The 24375-nt window shown below is 38.2% G+C and overlaps 2 protein-coding genes across 9 annotated transcripts in view; one reads left to right on the top strand and one right to left on the bottom strand.

Moving 5' to 3' along the window:
* Positions 1–23968, top strand: part of Phc3 (polyhomeotic homolog 3) — a 72570-nt gene extending 48602 nt beyond the window's left edge. For 6 of the 8 annotated variants that reach the window (XM_060378168.1, XM_021631966.2, XM_021631969.2 and 3 more), the window contains 5 exons: positions 1004–1163; positions 8746–8860; positions 11043–11175; positions 11267–11498; positions 16054–23968. In XM_060378168.1, the coding sequence (XP_060234151.1) occupies positions 1004–1163; positions 8746–8860; positions 11043–11175; positions 11267–11498; positions 16054–16208 (795 nt within the window). In that variant the 3' untranslated portion in view covers positions 16209–23968. Of the gene's footprint in view, positions 1–1003; positions 1164–8745; positions 8861–11042; positions 11176–11266; positions 11499–14260; positions 14377–16053 lie in introns of those variants that run through there. The other 2 variants (XR_002476272.2, XM_021631974.2) reach the window with 2 other exon arrangements.
* Gpr160 (G protein-coupled receptor 160) overlaps positions 18985–24375 on the bottom strand; it is a 46108-nt gene continuing 40717 nt past the window's right edge. The window contains exon 5 of the transcript XR_009590051.1: positions 18985–19094. The gene's annotated coding sequence lies outside the window, so the exon portion shown is untranslated. The remainder of the gene's footprint in view (positions 19095–24375) is intronic.

The raw sequence follows: 24375 nt of genomic DNA on the forward strand, positions 1-24375 counted from the left end.
TTTCTCTCAAAATAAATAATATAGAAAAAACAATTCTGGGGCCAATATGAGCTGGGGAGGTTTAGCTGGTGGGTAAAGTTTGTGCAACCACGAGCACACCCATGACTGTGCCCCATCTTTACCACCAAATCACAAAATGCCTTGAATTACAGAGCTAGTCTTGTGTGTTCAAAGCTCTAGGAGAAAGAGAATATTTGAATTCAATAGTACTGTGAAAGTTAAGCTGGGTATGGACACTGCAGATCCCAACACTGATGGACACCACAGAGGACTGTGATCCCAGCACTGATGGTGCCACAGAAGACTATGATCCCAGCACTGATGGTCGCTGCAGGGGACTGTGATCCTAGCATTGAGGGATATTGCAGAGGACTGTGATCCTAGCACTGATGGACACCACAGAGGACTGTGATCCCAGCACTGATGGACACCGCAGAGGACTGTGATCCCAGCACTGATGGATGCTGTACAGGACTGTGATTCCTAACACTGGGCAGAGGCTGAGGCAGTAGGAGTGGCATAGTGAGGAGCTCTCTTAAAACATTCTAAAGAAACAGATGAGGGTGTAGCTCAGTGTAAGACCTTGAATTAATCCTTAGAACTACAAAATAAATCAAATCGGCAACCACTTCCCCTCAGTTCCCAAATATGCTGAAAGTTAGGACCTTTGCTTTCCCTGGGTGCAGATAATCTGATTGCTTCTGTTTTAATAGTACAAATGTAAGGAATCACTAGATTTAAAAAAATTTTTTAAGTTACTTGGCTAAAGCAGCAGTGCATTCTCTTTGAGAGACTGTGCAGCATGTATTCTGCTGCTGATTAGCAGTAGTGTGTCTATAGACTACCTTTTACTTAAGAAATAATCCCCTAATGATTGAATCTGATCAGAGTGAGTAAATATCCCAGATACCATTCACTCCAGAGGAGTCATTTTAAAATTAAACTCATTTATTTCTGCATTAGTTTTAGATATTATTTTTTTCATTCTCTTTCCCATTTAAAGGTGAGCCGTTCATCTTTGCTGATAGAACAACCTGTGAAAAAGAGGCCTCTTTTGGATAATCAGGTGGCAAATTCCATGTGTGTTCAGCCAGAGCTACAGAATAACACAAAACATGCAGATAACTCATCTGATACAGAGATGGAAGACATGATTGCTGAAGGTCTGTGGTCTTAGGCTTTTACTGCTTGAAATGGGGTGTGGCTTTTTAGTCTGCATAGATTTTCACTTGGAAACAATTCAATTTTACGTACATACAGTGAATATGTAAACTATTTGACTAGAAAACAGGCAAGCTAACCAGTCTTAATAACTAAATAACTAAAAGAGCAACAATAGTGGTGCTGATTTGTACAATGTTAGTTTGATTTCTAGGTGGAACAAGTTCTATCATACATGAGAGAAAGTAATTTAAATTTTTTTAAATCAGGACAACCAATTCTTGCTTTTAAAAAGCAGACCTAAGTAACAAATGATGATTTAAATGAATTTGCTTAAAAATATGTGGCATCCAGGTATTTGGTTTTAGACTTGTCCTTATTTTGACCAGCCGGATATTACAGTTACACTAAGGTCCTTCTCTTCAATCAATAGATGATAATATCTGTCCTAGGAGAAAAATACTGTCAATCTCTTTACTGTCAAAGACTCTTTCTCAACTGACTATATTCTAGTACTGAATATTTCTTACAACTCAAAGTGATAAAATGGCTGAGGGAAAGCAAACAGGAAAATGCAAAAGTGATATTCTATGCCTTGAGTTTCCTATTTAGAGTCAGCAACAGCGTGTACTGTTTTTTGCTTTGTTTTGTTTTACTTTTTAATGAGGTTCTGAATGTGTGGTTACAAAAATAACCAATAAAGCAAAATTAGCTGTATTGTGTAGGAAGATCTTCAAGAGAAATTGTTCTTGATCGTTTTGATCATGGCCCTATGGTTGATGTTGTTCAGATGTATTTAGCTAGGGCTTACAATAGGGAACTCATTAACATCTTTGTCTTAGTAATTATCCTTAGTATGTCTAAAATTAATTTATTCTTTTGCAAATATTTGTTGAGTTTATATTTCTATATTGTGTGTCTATTACATTGTTGAATTTAGCAGAATGTCATGTCGGTAAGTAAGTGCCTGCATCCCTTTTGCCTCTTAAAGGATGGCACCTGTCATCGTTGGTATTTTATAAACTCTTGCAAAGTATTCATCATTTTTACTTCTTATTTGAACAGCCAAGTCTGTAATAGAGTGTATAGCATTTGACCTTTACTAACTTTTGGTCATTAGAGTCTAGTTTGATTCTTTCTCATGTAAAAGACTGTTAACCATGAAATGTTCCAAACACACATTTAGTTAGAGAAATGTATGCTGCCCCCTTATCACCAGGCTCCCTATTGAGCACAGTCTCAGCTGCTCTGCCACATTTACTTCATGCATTTTTTTTCTTTCTTCTCTCCCAAACTTCCCTTTGCTGCCTTTCTTTCTACTCCTCCTCTGTCCTTTCCTCCTCCTTTTCCTTTCTGAAAATTGTAGTCATTTTATTTCACTGATACAGTGTGTATATCTTGAAAACAGGTATTTTTTATATAACTAAATAGCAAAATTAATAATTCTCTGGTGTAAAACCTGATTCATAGTCATATTTTCTCAGGTATCAGAATCATATTCTTTTACAGGTATTTGATTAAAATCAGGATCAAAACAAGGTCACCATGCTGGCTTTTATTGTTAGAATTTAATTTCATTTAATTTTCAAATACAAGATTTTAGTTTTACATGTGATTATATGAGAGGATTTTTTCTTTTTTTGGGGGGGGGGTTCAGATAGGGTTTCTCTGTGTAGCTTTGGCTGTCCTGTAGACCAAACTGGCCTTGAACTCACAGAGATCCACTTGCTTCTGCCTGGCATGTGCTGGGATTAAGGTGTATGCCACCACACCGTGCTTGACATTTCTTATTTGAGATGAAAAGTAGTAAAGATTAATGTTCAGGTATTCTTTTTTCTTGCTCTTATTCTATAAGAAGTGTGTGAATGAAGGTTCTATGCTAAAATGTGTTTATCATGTCACCCTGGTTAACACACAGGAGGATCATGGAAATTTGGGAAGTTTTATTATATATTTCATGATACTTGTGGTTTATAAATATAATGGACAATATATAGCATTGTTAGTATGCTGGCATATGAAGGGTATGCACAAAGGAAGTAAAATGGTGAAGTTATTTCTTAGTGGCTTTTATTTTTTTATATAATTTTAGTATAAAAACATCCATTTTTAAGATAGGCAAGCTTTTAAAATTCAAGGTATGTATAAATACCTTTTTAAAGGATTATCTAAATTTCCTTCTCAATTACTGTGATAAAACACTGACCAAAACCAGCTTGGCAAGGGAAGGTTTATTTGCCTTACAGGTTATCAGTCCACCATCAAGGGAAATTCCAAACTGGGAACTCAAGGAAGAAACCTGGAGGCGGGAATTAAAGCAGAGGCCATGAAGGAACACAGCTTACTGACTTGCTCTCACATGGCTTGCTCAGCCTGCTTTCTTGTAGAGAACCCAGGACCAGGGGTGGCGCTGCCCCGTCCTGGGCCCTTTCTTTTCCATCTTTAATTTAAAAACCACCCCACAGACATGTCCACAGGCCAATTTGATGGAGGCAATACTTTGAGTTTCTTCTTCCCAAATGACTATAGTTTCTGTCAAGTTGACAAAACAAACAAACAAACAACAACAACAAAAAAACAGTACAGTTGACCCCTTCGTAACTTCACACAAACACTTACTAAACTGTAACCTTTTCTTTTTTGTTCATTCCCAAGATCCTGTGTTAATATCACAATCTAAAACATAGTCTTTAAACTCTTACATCTTTAAACTTTTCAACACTTTAAAAATCCAAAGTCTCAACTGAGGGTGCCAATAAAATTTAAAGTGAGTTATATTCTTTCTTATTCTAAAAAGAAAGAACCAGGGCATAGTAATAGTCAGATCAAATCAAAACCAAACTCCAACAGTGTTAATAGCTCAGTGTCTGATGCCTGGGACTTACTTAAGATCTTCTAGGTTTCAGAGGGCTTGGGTAGCTCCACCCCTCAATTTTGTGTCTTGCTGACAAGAACTAACCAGCACAAGGATCAACTCTTGTTTTATTTGGACTGGTTCTGGAATCAGAAGTTCCCAACAATGGCTTGTGATTTAAAAAATTAGCATATTATCTTCCATTGATCATGGTTTCCAAATAATTTCCCCTCTTTGCTGCTGATCCTCTTGTGAGTTTAAGTCTGTAGGAAAATTACAAAACAATGCCTTACCCAAAGAAACTGGGGGTTTGCATGTGTTATGCAGGTTTGGCCACATTTAGAGATTCAGTATACTTTTCAATAAGTAAGATAGGAGATTTGATTTCTCTGGCACAGTCCACAAGTCCTGGTGATGGTGGGCACCCTAGCTCTGTGCTTTCTGTCAGTGTCATCTTACATCCAGTGCGGCCCATCCTTACAGCGATGGTCACATTGTGGAGATGGGAGAAGGTGTTATTTGCATTTGCCAGCATTTCTACTGACATATCGCAGGGGTCAGAAGTCAGTTACACCTAGGCAGAAAGTTTTTACCCTGGGTAGCCATGCTCCTAAGATTTGTCTCTGAGAGAGAGTGAAGAATGACCAGGTGTCTGTAGATAGAAGCCCCTTGTTAGCTAAAGCAAGAGGGGTTTATCCTAAATTTATTTGGCTTTCCATGATTTTATTCAAAATGTTAAAAATCTAGCCACACATTAGGATAGGAATTATTCTCTACCAGTATTGGGGTTTAAACCTGGAACTTACATGTGCTAGGCAAGTAACCAACAACTTAGTTATATCCTAGTCTTTTTGTATTTTTATTTGAGATAAGGTATCATGAAATTGCTCAGGTAGGTCTTGACTTGATATCCTCCTGCCTCAGCTTCCCAAGTAGCTGGGGTTAAAAGCCTGCACCACCAGCCCAGACTAGAATAGACATTTCCACATGTTAACTTCTCTATGCAGAATAAAATGGTGTTCTACTTTATGGGTATGCTGTTCTTAACCAGGATTTGTTTGACTACTTCCCTTTCTCAAGAGCAACAGTGATATTTATCAGGTATATACACAGCTGTGTTAATAAGTTTAAAGTCTCTGAAGCAAAGCTTTGAGCAGCTCGCAGAATGGCTCTTGGTAGTTGTGACTGAGTGAGTTCTGTCTCTGGCCTAGGCTTTCCAAAATCAGTTTAGGTACAAATGATACTCCTGGAGTAAGAACATCCAATTCCAAGGATGTAGGCGAAAGTTAGGACTGGCTCACAACTTTGTTGAAGCTGTCTCTAGGTTTTTGGAAGGGACAATTTTTCTTTTCTTTCTGTTTTTTTTTTTTTTTTGAAACTACATTTAAATTTGTTTGAGAATTTCATACATGTATGTAATGCATTTTGATTAAATGCACTCTGTGCTGTCGCTTTCAGCTTTTCCAGACAGCTTCCCCATCATTTCTTTCTCTCAACTTTGTGCATTTTTGTTTTTGTTTGTTTTTTCCCACTGAGTTCAATTAGTGCTACCAGTGTGTGCGTGGGTTTGGGCTGTCCATTGGAGAATGGCATCCTACCAGATACCACCTACCTGAGGAGAAATGACTCTCCTTCCCCAGGAACTCTCTGCTGGCAATAACTCCACAGCTGGGACCTTGTGAAAGAGGCAATTTTTATTTTACTTTGAGACGATTGTATCCACATTGTAACTAAATCAATGACCTTTGCATACATACCATGGTTGTTGAGTATACATACCTGCAAACATGCCAAGGTAGAAAGTTTTCTTTAAATGGCCATCATGGGCTGAAGATGTAGAGCATTTGCCTAGGACATGAGAAACCCTAAGTTTGTACCACATACAAAACACAAACCAGCATGGCCACTTACTGGCTTGTGATTTTATTAGTAAAGATAATATACTTGGAGCCCTACCAGGGCCAGCTATTACTCACAGTGTTTTTCTTTTTTTCATTTTTTTTTTTTTATAATTTATTCACTTTATATCCCAATTGTAGCCCCCTCCCTGGTCCCACCCTCCCACTCTTGTTGGTATAATGTTCTTTTGGAATGTATACACTTTACTCTTGTTCATTCAAATGCTGATTTCTCTCACCCACTCTCTGGTTTCAATCCGGAGGCTGCATTGTGATACTTATTCTAAGCATCACCTTGTCTCAACTTTGTGTAAACATGCCAAAATAAAGCAACCAGCCACAATGTTGAGCAAGGGAAAGGAAGCAGGAAGAGAGGGAGGAGCCAGAGGACAGGAAGGTGGGAGAGGAGGAGAGAAGACGAAAGCTGGGAGAACAGAGGCAGGAGCAGGGATCTTGGAATGACGTGGAGAGATGAATTGGACCTAATATTTCACTAAAAGCAAGTATAATGTGGGAAATCTAAATGTTAGGAAACTATGAGGGCTTGAAGATTTAGGATGGAACAACTCTTGCCCAGCATTGTGTTCTAGGTTAATTAAATAAATCCCAGTGTCTGTGTGGTGATTAGGGCATTAATTTAGGATTAACAGCCGCTTTACCAAAAGATATATCAAAGCGTACTATAACACACTCCGTTCCCCACTATTCCCCTTCCTTCTTTCTCAGAAATGGGGAGCCCTTCTCTCCTACCATTTGACCCCAGCCTATTAAGTATCATCAGGACTGCCTGCATCTTCTTCCTCTCCTGAGCAGGCAACAAGAGTCCATGTCAGCCCCTGCTCACCTTACTAGGGAACCCACATGAAGACTGAGCTTCCTGTCAGCTACATCTGAGCAGAGGCTTTAGGTCCTCTTCTTGCATGGTCCTTGTTTGGTGTATAAGTCTCTGTTGGCCCCTACAGGCTACAGAGTGAGTAGAAGCAGAAAGACACACATGGTATATACTCACTTATAAGTGGATATTAGCCTTATAATATAGGATAAACATACTAAAATCTATAGTCCTAAAGAAGCTAAACAACAAGGAGGACCCTAGAGAAGAAGCTTAATCCTTATTCAGAAGGGCAAACAGGATAGACATCTAATATGACAGAAAACAGGACAGGAGCCTTCCACAGAGGACCTCTGAAAGACTCCACCCAGCAGGGTATTGAAGCAGATGCTGAGACTCATAGCCAAACTTTGGGTAGAGTGCAGGGAATCTTATGGAAGAAGGGGGAGATAGAAAGACCTGGAGGGGACCGGAACTCCACACAGAGAACAACAGAGCCAACTTAGTGTTTTTCAATAGTTGTTACTCAGTCACTTGATCTAATATGTTCTTTCCTCTTCTCCAGTAACTTAGAACTTAGTGGTATATGCCATCCATGCATACTTTAGAATTTTTGTCTTCATACTTTTACTGAGTATGTACCATTCATATCTACTTAACCCACCTTCATCTTAACAGGCCTTTGCACAAACAGAAAAAGTACATGTGGAGCTCACTGCTAAAAGCTTAGTTAGTCCAGTACTTTTTATTTTATTTTTTATGTGCCTTGGCATAATATGGTAGATTTTAGGTTTCATTGAAATATTTGGGTACTTTTGTTTAGTACTTTGAGTTCTTTATATTTTATTTGTTGTTTTCAAGTGTGTATTTTGCCAGCACTTCTTGGTGTTTGGTGATCTCAAAGGCAGAAGACGGTGTTAGATATTTTGGAACTGGTATGACAGATGGTTGTGAGCTGTCATTTAGGAGTTGAATCATGGTCCTCTGGAAGAGCAGACAGGGCTCTCAACTACTGAGCAATCTGTCCGTACTTTTAGTTCTTAGGAAACTGTGAAATGGAACAGGCATCCAGTTCATCATTACTTTCGTTCTTTGGGAAAGGTCATGCAGACTGAGCTGTTTCCTTTAGGTGCTTTGCCTGAAGCAAGAGGTAAGAGTGAAAAATAGAGGGCTGGAGACATGGCTTAGAAGTTAAGAATACTGGCTGTTCTTCTAGAGGTCTTGAGTTCAATTCCCAGCAACCACATGGTAGCTTGTAACCATCTAATGAGATCTAGTGCCCTCTTTTGGTTTGCAAGCAGAACACTGTATACATAATACATAAATCTTAAAAAAGAAAGAAAGAAAAAAAAAGTGAAGGAGAGAGTTGGGTTGTGGTTATATTCTTTCTTAGTAGTGAGTAGCCTAGAAAACACACCAGTAGTTGGACCTTATGAGACTGAGGTTTAAAAGCAGAATTTTATTTAATACTAAGAGGAACTGTTTTATAAATTGATTATACATATCTTTATAAAATTGATCATATACTGCAGGTATCTTAGTTGAGTATTTTACATGTCCCACTAAAATCAAACATACATAATTTTCTCCATTTTGAGCCATTCTCCTCTTCATTAGGAATTTAAAGGTTTCCCTGCCGTAAGTCTTCACAGCATACTGTACCAAATTCATGCTCCAAAAATGTCTCTTCTAGATGGTGGTAGGTGTATGGCACTGACCTTCATTTCTCAGTGTTTATAAGTAATAAACTGTTATTTGTATATTTTAGACATGCTGGACTCTTAGCAAAACTAGCTCATACTTATTTGTATAAATGTACTTATTGTACAGGGAAAACCCCATAATTTTTATGTAGAAACAAGGAACTAGTAGGAGCCTAGCCAGGATAGTTCTGGATCCAAAAATGATGGAGAAAGATTGTTTTGACATGTTTCCTAACTAGAATTAAAGGCTGAAAGAAAATTTGACACACTCAAATTTTTGGCTGTTTCTTTTTTTAGAGACATTAGAAGAGATGGATAGTGAGTTGCTCAAGTGTGAATTCTGTGGAAAAATGGGATATCCAAATGAATTCTTACGGTCAAAACGATTCTGTACTATGTCATGTGCCAAAAGGTATGTTGGTGTTTTGGGATTTACTTAGGAAGAAACAATAATTTCTGAAAAAAAAAAAAAAAAATCTAGACAGGGTTACAGTGGAGCATAGGTAAGAGTCAGGTCTGATAACACAGGGAAGGTTAGGGGCCATCTGCAGCAACTTACTCCAGTGTCTACGTACTATAATTTGCTGTGTGAAGTATGTACTAATAATGCAGTTTCATATTATACTCTAATGCAGCAGCAGGCATCTGGTGCGAGGATATGCTTTGGAGAATCTTCTGTAGCATGACTACTATGTGACAAAACATTGGTCTTGTGTTTAAAAAAATTACTAGTTAACTTTCAAAATTAATTAGTAATTAATTTATTTTTATATAAGGTCTTGCTATATAGCCCTGGCCAGCCTGGTTTTACTATGTGGACCAGGCTGGTCTCCCAACATTCTGTGATCCTCCTGTCTCTGACTCCCAAGTGCTGGGATCAAAGCCATGTATCACCATGTCCAGGTAGAATACTAGTTTATAAAGATTAATACAGGGGCTGGAGTGATGGTTTAGCCATTAAGTATGCCTGATGTGGACTGGTGAGATGGCTCAGTGGTTAAGAACACTAGCTGCTCTTGGAGACATCCTGAGTTCAATTCTCAGCAACCACATGGCTGTTCACGACCATCTATAAAGGGGTCTGATGCCCTCTTCTGGCATACAGGTGTACATGCAGACAGAGCACTCCTATATTATATATATGTATACCTAATGCTCTTTCAGAAGACTTGGGTATGTTTAGGTTGATTATTTTAAAGTTTATATTCTCTTAAGAAGCCAGTGAATTTCTTGCTTGAACGTATTTTGAATAGTTGCCGCAGAGCTACAATTGGTTGAACTTACCTTTAATGAGCATAACAGAAATGTTTCTTCCAAAAGTGAGCTCATTGTTTCCATCCATTACTCAAATGTTTTTCATTTGAGTAATCTGTAGGGGCAGATCTGTAATAAGATTATGTTGGATTTATGTTTTAACTTGAATTTCAGTTTACATTAAACACATTGAAAGAACTGTGGCTTTCTAATGCTGGTTAAAAACACTTGGAAATTTGGGAAATGGTCTTTCAGGATATTTTAAACCTCTTGACTATTTAGAAGTGTATCAGGACACTACCTGTCATTACCCTTCTCCCAGAGACAGTGACTGACATGACATATACTATACTTCAGATGAGCCTCTTGAGACATCGGGGTGGGGGAGGTGGGGCCTAGCAAGTGCAGTATGGCTGAGAGAACAAGAGAGAGAGGCTGTGTCAGGTCTGGGAGGCACTGCTGCTGTTTATGTGGCTGCTTAGTGGTCAGTCTGGGAGAGCTAACTATATAAGGACTGACTACCAGGCACAGAACTAGTTCTCTCCTTTCCTCAGTGGTAAGCTTTGTCACCTGTTATGTTAAATAGAAATCAAAATATGGCTGAGCCCACAGATAGTTATCAATAACAAAACTGATGCGTGTATTTTGATTTTTAGAATATGTGTGTACCGTATATGTGCCTGATATGGAAGCCAGAAGAGAGGGCATTGGATCCCCTAGAACTTGGGGGTCAGGCCGTTGTGAGCACTCCACTGGGTGCTAAGAACCAAACCCTGGCCTCCACGTGTGCACATGCATCTGCACACATATGTGCTATTGTACTGCAATACATATTGGCACATTCCTTTCCACATACACTAAAAACATAAGAAAAAAACAGATATATATCTGTTTTTTAAACATATTACTTGAAAAATTTTTTAATTTATTGTTTAAATAAATATTGTTAAAAATTGTTTAATTTATTGTTTGTTTAATTGTTTAAATAAGCATTGGAAATATTTATTACAAAACATTTCTTCTGGAACCATGAATTTTCTTGATGCTTTGCAAATTATCTTTTACATTTTGCAAGTTTCTCATTATTCTTCTATAATCAGGAGAAAATACTATTACCTTGTTATAGGTATCTAGTATTTTGTTGATGGGTATTTTATGGTATAATCAGGGGCCATATTTGACCTGTAGCATAAATAGATCTATTCAGTAAATGTACTTTGTAAGGTATTACAGTCCTTAATAATTGTCTAGGACTTACTGTGTCACAGCTGTACTTCAAAGTTAAATTTTAAATGGGCTTTCCCATATGTTGCTTAATTTTTCTCTTTTGAATTTCTTAGGTACAATGTTAGCTGTTCTAAAAAATTTGGACTTAGTCGTTGGAATCGTAAGCCTGATAATCAGAGTCTTGGGCACCGGGGCCGTCGTCCAAGTGGCCCTGAAGGGGCAGCAAGAGAGCATCTCCTTAGGCAGGTCTGTAGAAACCTTGCTTCAATGTACAATGTCCTTTTCAGAAATGCAAGGAAAGTGCAATGCTGTATTTTACTTGTACTGCATTTTCCAGCTTCCAATTACTTATCCATCTGCAGAAGAAGACGTGGCCTCTCAGGAAGATTCTGTGCCCTCTGCTATGACAACTCGTCTGCGCAGGCAGAGTGAGCGGGAAAGAGAACGTGAACTTCGCGATGTGAGAATCAGGAAAATGCCTGAGAACAGTGACTTGCTTCCCGTTGCACAGAGTGAGCCCTCTATTTGGACGGTTGATGATGTCTGGGCCTTCATCCATTCTTTGCCTGGTATGTAACTCAGACAGTGGCCTGGATGTTTTCTTGTGCCTTCACAAGAAAATGTTAAATCTATCTATACCTTTGACATTAAAGGCTAGAGAATCTCTGTGTGTGTAAATTAAATGGTGTTTGCATCCTCTTTCTTATTTCCTTAGCATGTTGTGTATTCTTTCATACTCCTAAAATTAATACAAACTGACTAGTCCTGCTAACAGGATGGTAAGCTGCTGTGTTCTCCAGTCTGATTCTCTCGGGAGGTCAGGAGCGTGAATTGACACATCTTCCTTTCTCCTTTTCTATTTTTCTGTCTTATTTCCTCTTTGCTTCCTCAGCTAACTCTTTTTGAAGCTGAAACAAGGAAGACCCTATTTTTGTGTGTGTATATTTTTGAAAGCTAATAAATTCTGTAGAATAGGGTACAATTTTAGCTTCTTTATAAAAAGCTACATTCATTCTAATGCTGAGAGTAACCTCATGCTTGCCTGGTCTCTCTTTTTGGTACTTTAATCACCAGCATCAGCTTCCTTTTTCTTTAAGCAACAGCCTTTGCATCTATGTTGCCCCAAGGGGTTGGCAGCTAAATGTAGTGAGATCCACAGTAAATGAATATTAGGACAGTGTGTATCTTTTAAATTTGTAAAACACTGCTCTAGAAAGTGAGATTTAAAAAAATATGTTCCTTTCTGGTCTCATTGTGAGTTATATCATTCTCTTTAAGCTATGTAGAAGAACACATCTCACTTTTAAATTGAACTAATTATCGAGGTGTTGCTGTCTTCCTATGGAGGTGACATACAAACACAGTTGAAGGAAATAAATTTAGAAATATTAAAACTGCTGTCCTAAAATTTTAGCTCACTTCCTGAACTCTGAAATTTTATTATTGTATCATGGCTTTTCTAAATGCTAACTTTTTAACAAAACAAGGTATTTTCCTGCTTATAGGAAGAAGAAATTGCTTAAAGAAGTATTTCATGTAAACTTGTAAGCGCCTATGTAAGAAAAGATGTATATTAATAGTGGGCTCACATGTATAGTCTCTGCTTTAAACTTGGTCTCAGCGGCGGTGGGCGTAGTGAACCTTCACTGATAATTGTTTTAATATTTAAGGAAACAGAACCAGATTTTAGTTTCAGACCAGCACAGCTGTCGAGATTAACACCGGAGTGCAAACTGATCAGCCGGGGTTGGGCACTTTCTCTCCTCTGTAGTCTGTAGACATGTAGACATAGACTACAAAGGGGCTTGCAGTGTGTTTGTGAGTCTGGGTTCTGACTGGATTATGCCTGCTTTGGGCTGCTTCAGCAGGTCAGAACGGTCTGATGGAGACTTTGTCTTGCTCTTCTTTCCTTTGAGTTCAGCAGCTACACCAAAACCTGAACATCTTTGGCTTACTGAGTTCATCTGCAGTTAAGAACATCACGTCAATAAAAAGGGAGCTGATTGGTTCTATTTATTTACTGCTGAGGACATAGGAGTATTTCTGACAGACCAAATCTATTCGTGCAATCAGTTATTGCCTTTCTAAAAGTTTTCCTCAGAGTAATGCTCTGCTACACCAAAAAACATGTGTTGATCAGTCTTCCTGCCTCTCTGGCATTTATAAGTAACTTACTGAACTCCTTCAGGGCTGCTGCTTTCTCCTGAGCAGTCTTTTGCAAGCTTTTCTTAGGAGGAACAAGTTTAACCCCTTTGTGATCTCTTACATGTTCTTTCCACATCAAGGCACCTGGATCCACTCTTGGGTTTCTCTTAGTTGTGCATCATGTTATTAAACACCCTGTGTTTAAAGCTTCCAAGTAGCAAACTACATCTCAGAGCTGTTCCCAGAGTGAAAAGTAACACAACCTTGTGCGCATTCAAAGGTTTTCAGAACACTTCTGGTTTCAACTAATTGCAGGTTATCCTCTTTGTGTTAGTGAACGGCCCTTTTAGAACGCTTATTCTATATTGATCTGTGAATCCATAAATTTGCGTTCTCTGTGGGAATGCAGAGTAGAAGTTATTTCTTTAAAGTTCACCTGTTAACTGGCTTTGGGAACATGTATGTTCTGCAGTAGTGTGTGGCACTTGAGGTCAATTTGTACATAGGATGTTTTGATTTGGATATCAAGGTGGGAGAAGTGATTGTGGACACTGGAAAGTTCAGATAGGATGTGGCAAAGATCAGTGCCTTACTGAGTGTGCGCTCGGTCAGGGTGAGTGGAGCCAGCCAAGCTGCCTGGCTGCTTCACTGTGTGCTTTGCATTCAGTGGTTGGCTTGAGGCAGTCCTAGTGGATGCTGCGGTCAGTCAGGATGTTAGTAACTCACAGAAGTTTGTTCAGAGTATCTTGAATATTTAAAAACAAAAACAAAAAAATTCTTGATTTTTTTTCCCAGTAAGTTTCTGGATGTATAACTGATTGTCCTTTCCTTTTCTATAAGTTACCTTATTTTCTCATTTCTGTCCTAATGTAACAATACTTTTTGTGGTTGGCTTGAGAAAATTGGGATCTAAAAATATGACGATAATGTGTATTATTTAATCATGCTGTTTCCCAATACACTTGAGAAATATTTTGCCAATGCTTTTGCTGTCTACATCTGGAAAGGAATCTCAGTCAGGAGGAATGAGAGCATGCTGGGTATTTCCTTAAGGGAGCACCTTACTTCTATCCCCAAATGTAGCTCTTGTGGTCCTCACTACTCACTACTCCTGATTTCTGAATCTAAGTAAGTCCTATCCTTTCTTTCTCTCTCTTCTTTCCTTTCCTGGGTTCTTATAAATAAGACTGGAGAGAAGAACGTTAGTTCTTCCATAAAAGAAGGATGAAGTCACAACTAGATGCAAGATTAGTCAGTTTTGTTGAGAGCTACCTCTGGGAAAAGAAAAAGGGCTTTTCTATGGTGAGTAACCCTGTTTCATCTATATGGTTTCTTATGTGTGGTACATGGGCAAAGCCATGTAAATTTTATACAATATTTTGAAATATAAAATTTTGAAAGTCTGAGAAATTACCAACATAGAGAAACTGAAAAGCTGGCTGCTGTATAAGAAGCAGTAAAGAAAAAAAATAACAAGGTCATTGAGGGACACTGAGGAAAATGTTGGCCCCGCTCGTGACACACAAACGAAGAATGTTACTGCCACAGATAGCTCTCCATAGTGGATTATGTTTGCTCAGCTTATCATTTCCTTACTTGTCCTTATGTAAATGTATGTGTGCTGCTCTGTAGTGCTTCGGGGGTCCTCCGGGGTTTATAGTGGGCCTTGTTACCTTAATACAAGCTAGAGGATAACTTTACAATGGAAAGAACTATCCTGGCAAAACTGTTGTATTCTGAGGTGCAAGTTAACCATTTCTATTTCTCATCATCTCTTTCCTTGGAATACTGATTTGAATATAGAAGAGGCTTTAAAACTGTTAAATCTTGTTCCTAAAATAACTTATATTTGTAAGGAAACTTTCATGTTCTTGCATTCTCCCTTCTTTGGTCTCCATAGTTGATAACCTAGAGGTTTCTTTACTGTAACAGGTGGTTGTACAAGTATTTTGGTAGACAGTAGAACAGTCAAGATTCAGATAGCAAGAGCATGCTTTAAGCTGAGAGCTAATGCACTGTTTACTTGGTAGGTGGTTACCCTGTAGCTTCATAATTTCAATGACAACTTGTTTTCTTAGGCGTAAAGGTGAAAAGTGTTTGCCTGCCATCTCTAGGGCTCTGGGTTCCATTCCCAGCACCACTAACAAAAAGGTTATGGAACTTTCCTGTAATCCCAGCTTGCATTGGGAAAACAGGATAATAAGGTCAAGACCAGCCTGGGCTACATAGACTGTTACAAAACAGAGATGAAAAGTAGAAATGAGTCTAGTGATGTTAAGCTTTGAAGTTATTGTTGTAAGCTGAGCAGCCTGGTGTATGTCAGCAGCATTGTAGCATGTTAATACAATCCTGGGGGATTTGTTCTGTTCTGAGGCAACAATAAACATATTGTAGACATACAGACATTTGCACATTGAATGTGTAAATTCAGAGAAAGTATGGGTAATAATGAAAGTTTAATCTAACACTTGAGAAAATATTTCCAGATTATTATTTATAGCAAAACATTTTATTCCTCTATCTGTATGTGATGTCGTTATGTAAAGATGAGTACCTTTTGCATGGGAAATGCATTATGTTGACTGATCCTTTTTTTTTTTAAGAGTTATTATTTATACAGTATTTTGCCTGCATTTGCAGGCAAGAAGACGACACCAGATCTCATTATAGATGGTTGTGAGCCACCGTGTGGTTGCTGGGAATTGAACTCAGGAACTTTGGAAGAACAGCAAGTACCCTTAACTGCTGAGCCATCTCTCCAGCCCTACTGATCCCTCTTACCTCTTGCTATTTGTGTAATTTTTTAGAGTGAGACTTCCAAGTAAACTTGGGTTTTGACTTCTTCAGGGGTGAACGCCATGCTTACCAGGATTTTGGTTTATCAGCCTCTGTTGTAAACTCTCAGACCTACTGACAGCAGAACAGTGAAGACTCCATCTAATTGTGTATAATTCTAACCTTTCTCTCATGGAATTCTAGGCTGCCAGGATGTTGCAGATGAATTCAGGGCACAAGAGATTGATGGACAGGCCCTGCTCTTGCTAAAAGAAGACCATCTCATGAGTGCAATGAACATCAAGCTGGGCCCAGCCCTGAAGATCTGTGCACGCATCAACTCTCTGAAAGATTCGTAACAGGAACTGAGGCTTTGGTGTGACATCAGTTTTATTCCTCCTAATAGGTAAAGGTAAAGCCTCATCTGGCTGAGAATACTAGGCTGATGCTGGAAGGCCAAGCACATTGGGACCACCACATCTAGTACTGGCATTTCTCTTCAGATACCCTAGGTCATCATACATTTTCATAATTAGCCAACATTGGTGAAGTTAATTTTACCACACTGAAAGACTTGTTACAGAGGCCCATATTTTTCAAAGAAACATGTTATACTAGATAATTTTTTAAAGGTAATGTTTACCATTAATATAAAAGAATCCTTTTAAAAATAATTGATTTACACTCCCCCTTCCTTTAAATCCGTTTTCTTATATCTTTTTTTACCCTGTTAGTTTTCTAAAGGTTGTTGTAGAGATATAGGGTGATTTAGGAGCCCATTGACAGAATTGAATGCAATGAAATACCAGTATGTTTAAAAACAACAGATCTTTCAGACAAATGCTTTGGTTGTGAAAAAGGATTATGTTCTAGCATAAGCAGTATTTATGGAGGTCACAAGTATCTCTGTTCTAGATTTCACCCAGATTGGCATTACTGACAGTTTTCCTCCTGACTTTGTACATTAAGAGCAATAGTTTTCAGTGGAGGTCCCTCTTTGTCCTCCAGGGGACAATGGCAATTATCTAGACACATTTTGGTTGCCACAACTTGGGGTTGAGGTTTTGAGGAGAGTTGTTACAGGAATCGAGGAAGTGGTGACAGCCAGCCAGAGATGTTGCTGAATGTCCTACAGTGCACAGGACTTCCCTCTGTCAACAATGATGTTTTACACAAGCCAGTGGTGCTAAGGTTGAGGGGCCTTGCTGAGCAAAGAGCTACATGCTGCTCTTTTTCACCTGCAGAGACATACGTGAAGGATGGGCTGTGATGAGGAGTACGTGGACAGTGAAGTATTATTCAGATGGCACTAATGTTCTGCAGAAGTAATTTTTAGTTTTACTGTATACTAAAAAGAGGCCATCCATAAAATTAGCCTATACAATTAGGCTAACTTAGAAATCATATTGCTCTGATGTGGCACTGGCCATACTCACCTCTTCCTGGCTCTTCCTCTGCACTGGTGAAGGTGTCAGATGCATTCGTGCCTATGAGCCTCTTCCAGCAGAAGAGTTGGCAGTGGAGATGTGATTCCCTTCCCAAATGCTCCAAGCAACCCTGCTGACTCTGGCTAGAATGAACATCTCTTTCTCCCTTACTAAGTCTTTGGATTTTCCCACAAAGTATTTAAAGTGATTTCTCTTAATCAAAAGTTTTCATTCAACAGTTTTCTGTTAGGGCATTGAGACAAATTTTCTGTGGATGCTCTGAGAGCCTTATGGTACTGGGCATCAAAAAATTTGCTGATTGTGTTTGCTTTCTCTATCTTTACTACATGTTTGAAAAATCTGAACAGCTGAAGGAGCATGTACAAATCCTTTGCCACAGATGTAAGAGACAGCAAGAGTCTGAGTGCAGTCATTTCTATTGCTCTTTTCAGAGATCATGTTGAGCTAGTAGAAGACTGAGATGTCACAAGGATATCACAGATATTTATCTTTTGGCTTTGTGTACATTAGAAATGTTGGTTATTTTTATACAAAAATATAGCAGATAATTTTTTTAAGCTTTAGATGCCTCTTGTTTGAATGTACACTTTGTGGGATGTTTGGTGGTGTTTTAAGAGGTGTTCACTGGTAGTCCTGTGTAGACTCAGAATGTGGAAGTAGCGTGAGACTCCTGTTTCAGACCTACAGCAGTATAGTCTACATTACATATTTCTTTGCATCATTGTTATTAACATTTCAAGGAAGGTAGGTGCTCTACTGTCAGCTTCATTTATTAGTACTGAGTCATTATGGCAGAGTTGTCATAGACTTTCCCCTCATTAACATAGGCTAAGCAGCACTAAGAGATTGCCTGCCATAATGGAGGAGGCACACAGGCAGATTTCCTCTGGAATTAAAACTGTATTGTGGTAATCCACAGTTAATATAAGATTGATTGTCTAGTGTAGGCCTCCAGCAATAATGCTTTTCCCTCCTATTAATACTTATAGCCTTTAAGGTGTTAACTCTGCACTTCTACTAAAATCAGTCCATGGTGTGCTTATGAGACACCCCTGTGCCTAGCCCTGCCTTTAAGCATCCCTAAGCAGTTTACAAGAAGGGTTTCTATTGGAGAATGCCTTCTTGTCCTTAATCTTAGAAGTAGTCTAGATCTTCTGTTGTCTGCACTTAAATTTAACTAGAAAATACACTTTTATACAAGTGGGTTGATTTATTAGGAAGTGGCTCATTTGGTAGTTCTCCCATTGCTGCAGGTATTTCTAATTTTAATCACCCGAATTGGAAAGCTTCAATTAAATGGGGACACACCATGTTTCCCTGTCTCCTGAGCATTAGGCTGTTTAGTATGACATGGACAGGAAGAATGCTATTTTCATTTCCTTTCATATTACTAAGCCCTTTAAGAACTTTCTTGGAGGAAAAAAATGACAAGCAGAAAGGAACCATGATTCATCCTATTTCTGCTACCCAAGTTTGCATTTCCAGTCTTGAAACCCTTTATCCACTGTGGGACATACTTGTCACATTTTATTTGTTTTAAGTTCTGTGTTCTTAGGAACATAGACAGCTGGCTTCTAAAAATTACTTTATATGACAGTACTTATAAGCTTTGTGTGGACATGTGTAAGGCACAGCGACACAGCCGCATTATAAGTCAGACAGCATGGGAATGCTATCTCCAAATCTGCCACGTCAGTGGAATGTAACTGGTTACATTCACTTTCACTTTGCTGTGGAGTTCTTTGTCGTGGAACTATGAAGACTGGGTTAAAGGACTGTCACATGGAAGTAGAGATGCTGGAACAAGAGGAAAGGAATGTTAGTAAACAAGCTAGAGAATGGCAGAGGAAAATGGGACTGCCCACTTGTTCGTTTTATCACTGCAACAACTGAACAAATTTCTGCACTTTTCAAGTTAAAATTCATGCTTTACCTAAGTAAATAGAAGGTTTTTTGTTTGTTTGTGATTTAGGAATCCTGCTGCTTTCCTCTTTGTTTCTTGTTTTGGAGGACTAGCAAGTGAGACTGTTATCGTTCGTTGCCATGCCTTTGAATAATTGTTCAGTCTTCATATTTTAAGTGAAAAATTTAGTAACATATCTATTTACAAATACAAATCTTAGATTGAAGTCTTTCATAGGACCCAGTTTCTCACAAGCTTGTGTCTCAGCAGCTATGTCCTGTGTATGAAATCTCTGACTGGTAATACTGTTACAGCATTTCAAACATGTTTTCAGCCAAATGTTGAGCTTTGAACACTTTGTGAATGCCAGCAATACTTGCTGGCAACTGGTACTGTTAGCTGGCATGGAATGGCTTCTACTTATTTCCTTCAGAGAGCCCCATCTAGCCCCAACCCTACCTCAAGTAAACTATACAGAAACGTTCTTAGTTCTTTGCTTGGGGTTGGATAGTATCCTGGCTTGGAGATCTTCAGGATTTTGTAATGGTGTGGCACCTTGATAACTTTACCAGTTGTATTTCAATGAAAGCCTTGTCCATATATATGCAAATCATTTTTAGTTAGGTTTCTTGTGCACCATACATTCACTCTGTGACTAGCTGTGCCCTAAAGATTTTTTTGGAGGGGAGGCAGGTAGAGGGAACAGTAGAGGAAGAGACAGCTAGGAAGATGACCCTGCTAGCTAGATAAAGACAGTGTGATGGTCATTAGTAGCTTAAAATACTCCATGGTGGCAGAGGACTGGACATGGCATGTTAGGTGTTCTGTTTGCTGGTACTAGGGACTGAGTCAGGGCTTCATACTCCACTGCTGAGCTTACACACTGTTTCTTGCATGTTTGCCTAGACTAACCTGGAGTTGTGGTCCTCTGACCTTCTCAAGTACTGGAATTAAGGTCTGTCCCATAATGTCAAATCTAGCCCCCATGGTTTTAAATGTCAAGATTTGCCAGTAATCAAATTAGTTTATCACCTGCCCCTGCCCCTGCCCCGAGAAGCATTGATATTAATAGTACCCACTAGTACCTAAGTGACTGATCCTGGATTTCTGAAGATAACCAGTGACAGCGACAGTATTGTCAAAATTTGGAAGTTCGTTATGATTGAGTGGCCAGGATAGAGGAGTTTCCACAGTCAGATTCCACAGTTGACTCAGTCTTGCCACCGCTCACAAGGACAGGCACTGTCAGGCACTGTTTGTTGTCTCAGTCTGAGCACTGGTGATGTAGCCAGAGGTTTCTCCTACTGGCAGATTCCAGTAAGCACAAGCCTGACTGTTTTCTTGGTACAAAACAGAATGACTCATGACATGAACTGTTTTAACTCAAAGTCATCAATACTAATAATTTACCAGTCCATTTAGAATATTTTATTTCATCTCAAAGATTGGTTTGCAGCTTAGATGAGTACATATAAGTATTAGGAAAAGTAAATATGTTTTCTTCTTAAAATTTAATTTTAACTCATTGAACCAAACAGCTTAAGAAATTCTTTGAGAAGATATTTCTCTGTTAGATTATAAAATGCATTGCCATATACTTTATAGTTAAAATAAAAGCTGTTTCAATTAGAAATCTTGAAAATGAGATTAACTTTTTAAAAAGTTACCCAAAATGTTAAGAACTTACAAGTTGTGCATATAGTTTTAAAGTTTGATCTACTTTAAAGTTTTCTACTAAGAAAAATCTTTTTTTTTTTTTTTAAGTTACGAGGTACCAATTTAAACACAATCATTACTGAGAAGAACATTAGGAGGCCTTCCCCCCTGCTGTAACATGTGACCTGCTTCCCTAAGCCAGAGTCTAATTTGCACACTCTCTGGCAAGTGCCACGAGGATTTAATTTTCTTTCAGTAGCTTGTGAACATTTTATTTTATTTAAAAATAATAATTTTAATAAAATGTTAGGTACAAAATGAGCTTCTAACACTTTATATTTTAGGCAAAGGTCTTTTCAAGTATAAACCTACTGCTGTCTGTGATATTGCTGATATTGGGTATGAATCTATAGAAAAAAGTATATAATAAATGAATTTTAATTTTGAATAAATCAGTATAAATTTCAAACACCATTATGCTAACATGGCATAGTTTAATGAAATGTAGAAATGCAAGAGGAATGTAGTTAAGTCCTTTTATCCTGTTTTAATTATTTCCAGTCGTCATCTTAGATATTCATAGCACCTATGAATACAGAGTATGTTATTGGCTTAATAGAATACATCAGTGTTAACCGTGCTTAGTGGACCGTTCTCTGGCAGTGGTAAAAGAGCAGTGGAGATTAGAGCATCATTGAAACTAACATGGATCCACTGTAGAACAAACGACTGTTTTCAAGTAAACTGAGTATGTACAGTGTTTAAAGTCCTTGTACATAATGCTTGTGTTGAAATGTTTTGGTAGTATTAAAAAGTGAGCAGATTACTATTTTTTGTCAGTAGTCTCAGATAAATATACCTGCCGCATTACCGTGCTGCATGAAGTGGAAACACTGTGGCTTCAAGACTTGGCATTACTCCAGATGGCAGAACAGCCGTGTGACACGTTGGGCAGTTTTTTGGGTTTTAATCTCATTTGAATGTACAGTGTGAAACCTGTACTACTAAATATGCTGATTTTTTTTTTTTTTTTTGCTTCAATCATGTTTGAAGAAACAACTTCCTCCAGCTTTAAAATTATAGTCCTGAGCTACATAATTGGGATTAACACTGGCCTGACTGAATGACAAGTAAATACCATTTGAGTGAATACCATTTGTAAACTATTTGAACACTGGGTGGTGTGGAATATATGAGTAAGAAAATAGTAAGTAAAGTCTTCCCACACAGACTCACTGCTGCTTAAGCATGTAAGTCCTACTAGTTAATGCCCATTGTCTGGGGACTGAGGGTTTAATAACATCCGAGGGGTCACATCACCACTGTCACACCATACATCTGTTGACCATCTACTTGACCGTTGACAACAGTAAGAGTACCTACCATGACCAACGGTGAGATTGCTGTGACAGGCATTGTCAAGACCATTCCTGTGTATGCTATGTGGCCAGATGCAAGAAGCTGATGTGGAATCATTGTGCATTTTTAGTTGCAAAGATTTTTACCCAGTATTGCTAGCAGAGTAGTTTTCCAAAACAGAATTATCTGAAAGGAAGCCAGGAGAAGAGGCTGCTGCTTTCTACAGTGTTGATTGTATTGTATGCTAGGGATAGCGAGCAAACTCTCAGAGACACGTAAGAATCAGAGGTATGCAGTGCATCATGAAATGTAGACCTGGGAAGTATTTGAGGAGGAGAGATGGAGTAAGAATCAGTTTTAATTGGATAAATTCCCTTGTCACTCTGGGATTCTGTGAATCAGGTTGTAACTCTTGCTTTAAATACTAACATCAGTTGATACTAACATTATAAAGATATAAAAATATATTTTAACAACTTTTTTGTATCATAGCTGTAGTTGTTTAAAGTGGGAAAATGCCCAAATAAAGTGTTAGATTACAATATGTAATAGATGCTTTCAAACTGAGGGGTTTTTTTTATTATAATAATCTAAATAGCCCAATAATCTGGCCTTTGTAAACTGTTCCACAATTCTGGTTACTTTTCAAGTATCTCAAACTGTATACTTAAGTTGTAAAATACCCTGGGGCTGTTGTATATGTATTCTTGCATATGTATTCTTAGACCTTCAGAATTCAGCTGAGAACACAGATTATAATTTTTATTGTGTGATTTCCTACATTGATGTAGCAGACTGCTAATCACCTCATTCAAAAGATCGGTCTTTTTTTTCCCCCAATAGGGGATTAAAAAGACAATTCAGAAATTCTTGGAAAGTACAGGGAATGAGGTTATGTGTTGCAGACAGCCATGCACAGAGGTAGATGCTGACTGACATAAAGCCTCTTGATTCAGTTAGAACTCTTTGCCTTTCTGCCACTTAAAATTTGTTTCACAAGGGCAAGTTGTTGTGATTAACCTTTTTTAAAAAAATCCTTTAAGAATATTAAAAAAAAAAATCTTCCTTTTGGTTTTTACCATTGTTCTAAAATCAAAGTTCTATAGTTACAAAAAAAAAAAAAAATCTCAAAAGATGATTCATCAAGAAAAAAAGCATCCCTCAGGGGGGGGAAGAAAACATGTTTTAATCTTAGAGAAAGCAAATATTAAGGTTATATAGCTGTGTCTTACATTGGACGTTGTATTAGAGTCCTCCTCACAGGAAATTATATAGTTCTAGCACCCTTAGCATAGACTTCTTAGACTGCTGCCCATAGCTACAGTTTTACAATGTATAACCTGAAAATGAAGTTAATTTTGCATTATAAGAGCACACCATTATCTATGTAAAAAGTGTTCGTTTGACGTATTTTTTTAAGAAGAGAAAGCACTTTCATATTAAGTCGCATGTGTATGAACTTTAGACTTCCTGTTTGTGTGTCTATTTAGTGAAAAACAATGGAGCATCAGATGTTTGCTGGCAGCGTAACTGCTAATGGAAGCACCTTATACTCTGCTGCTTAAACTTGCTTGGATTGCACCTTTGTTACCTGCACACTTTCACATAGAGTATTGTAACATGGCTTCGAGTGGGTCTGGCTGGAAGACTAGTGGTGGGCCTACAGGATCTTTTATTTATGTTGTTTATATTACGATAATATATTGTAGACCAGTTGTAACTTCAGTTCTTTACAAATAAAAGCCTGACTGGTTATCGGATTATTTCTTTAAGCTTTTGAGAGATGGGGAAAAAAATCTAATAAAGACCTTAATGGAAGGCTGAACTGGCTGTAAATTTCCTGCTATATAATTTACAGAGTATACATTAATATGCATGTTTGATTCTCATGTTATGGGAACTTGGAAGGCAAAAAACCATGGAGAAGAAAACATATACAAGTGAATTTTAAAAGGGTCAGCTTCCTACATGTGCACTGCACAAGCACACACTGCTACTCACTGGATCACAGGGTTATACCTACTGAGCTTTCGTAGGTAGAGTGCTTGTCTGCAGGCATGAAGTCCTGGTTCAATCCTGAACATCACACAAATCAGGTGTGGTGGCTTTGGATGTAATTGTATCTCTATTTGCATCTTAAAAGTAGAACAATATAATTTT

This window comes from Meriones unguiculatus, chromosome 2 (genome assembly GCF_030254825.1).
Source record: "Meriones unguiculatus strain TT.TT164.6M chromosome 2, Bangor_MerUng_6.1, whole genome shotgun sequence".
NCBI classification, from domain to species: domain Eukaryota; kingdom Metazoa; phylum Chordata; class Mammalia; order Rodentia; family Muridae; genus Meriones; species Meriones unguiculatus.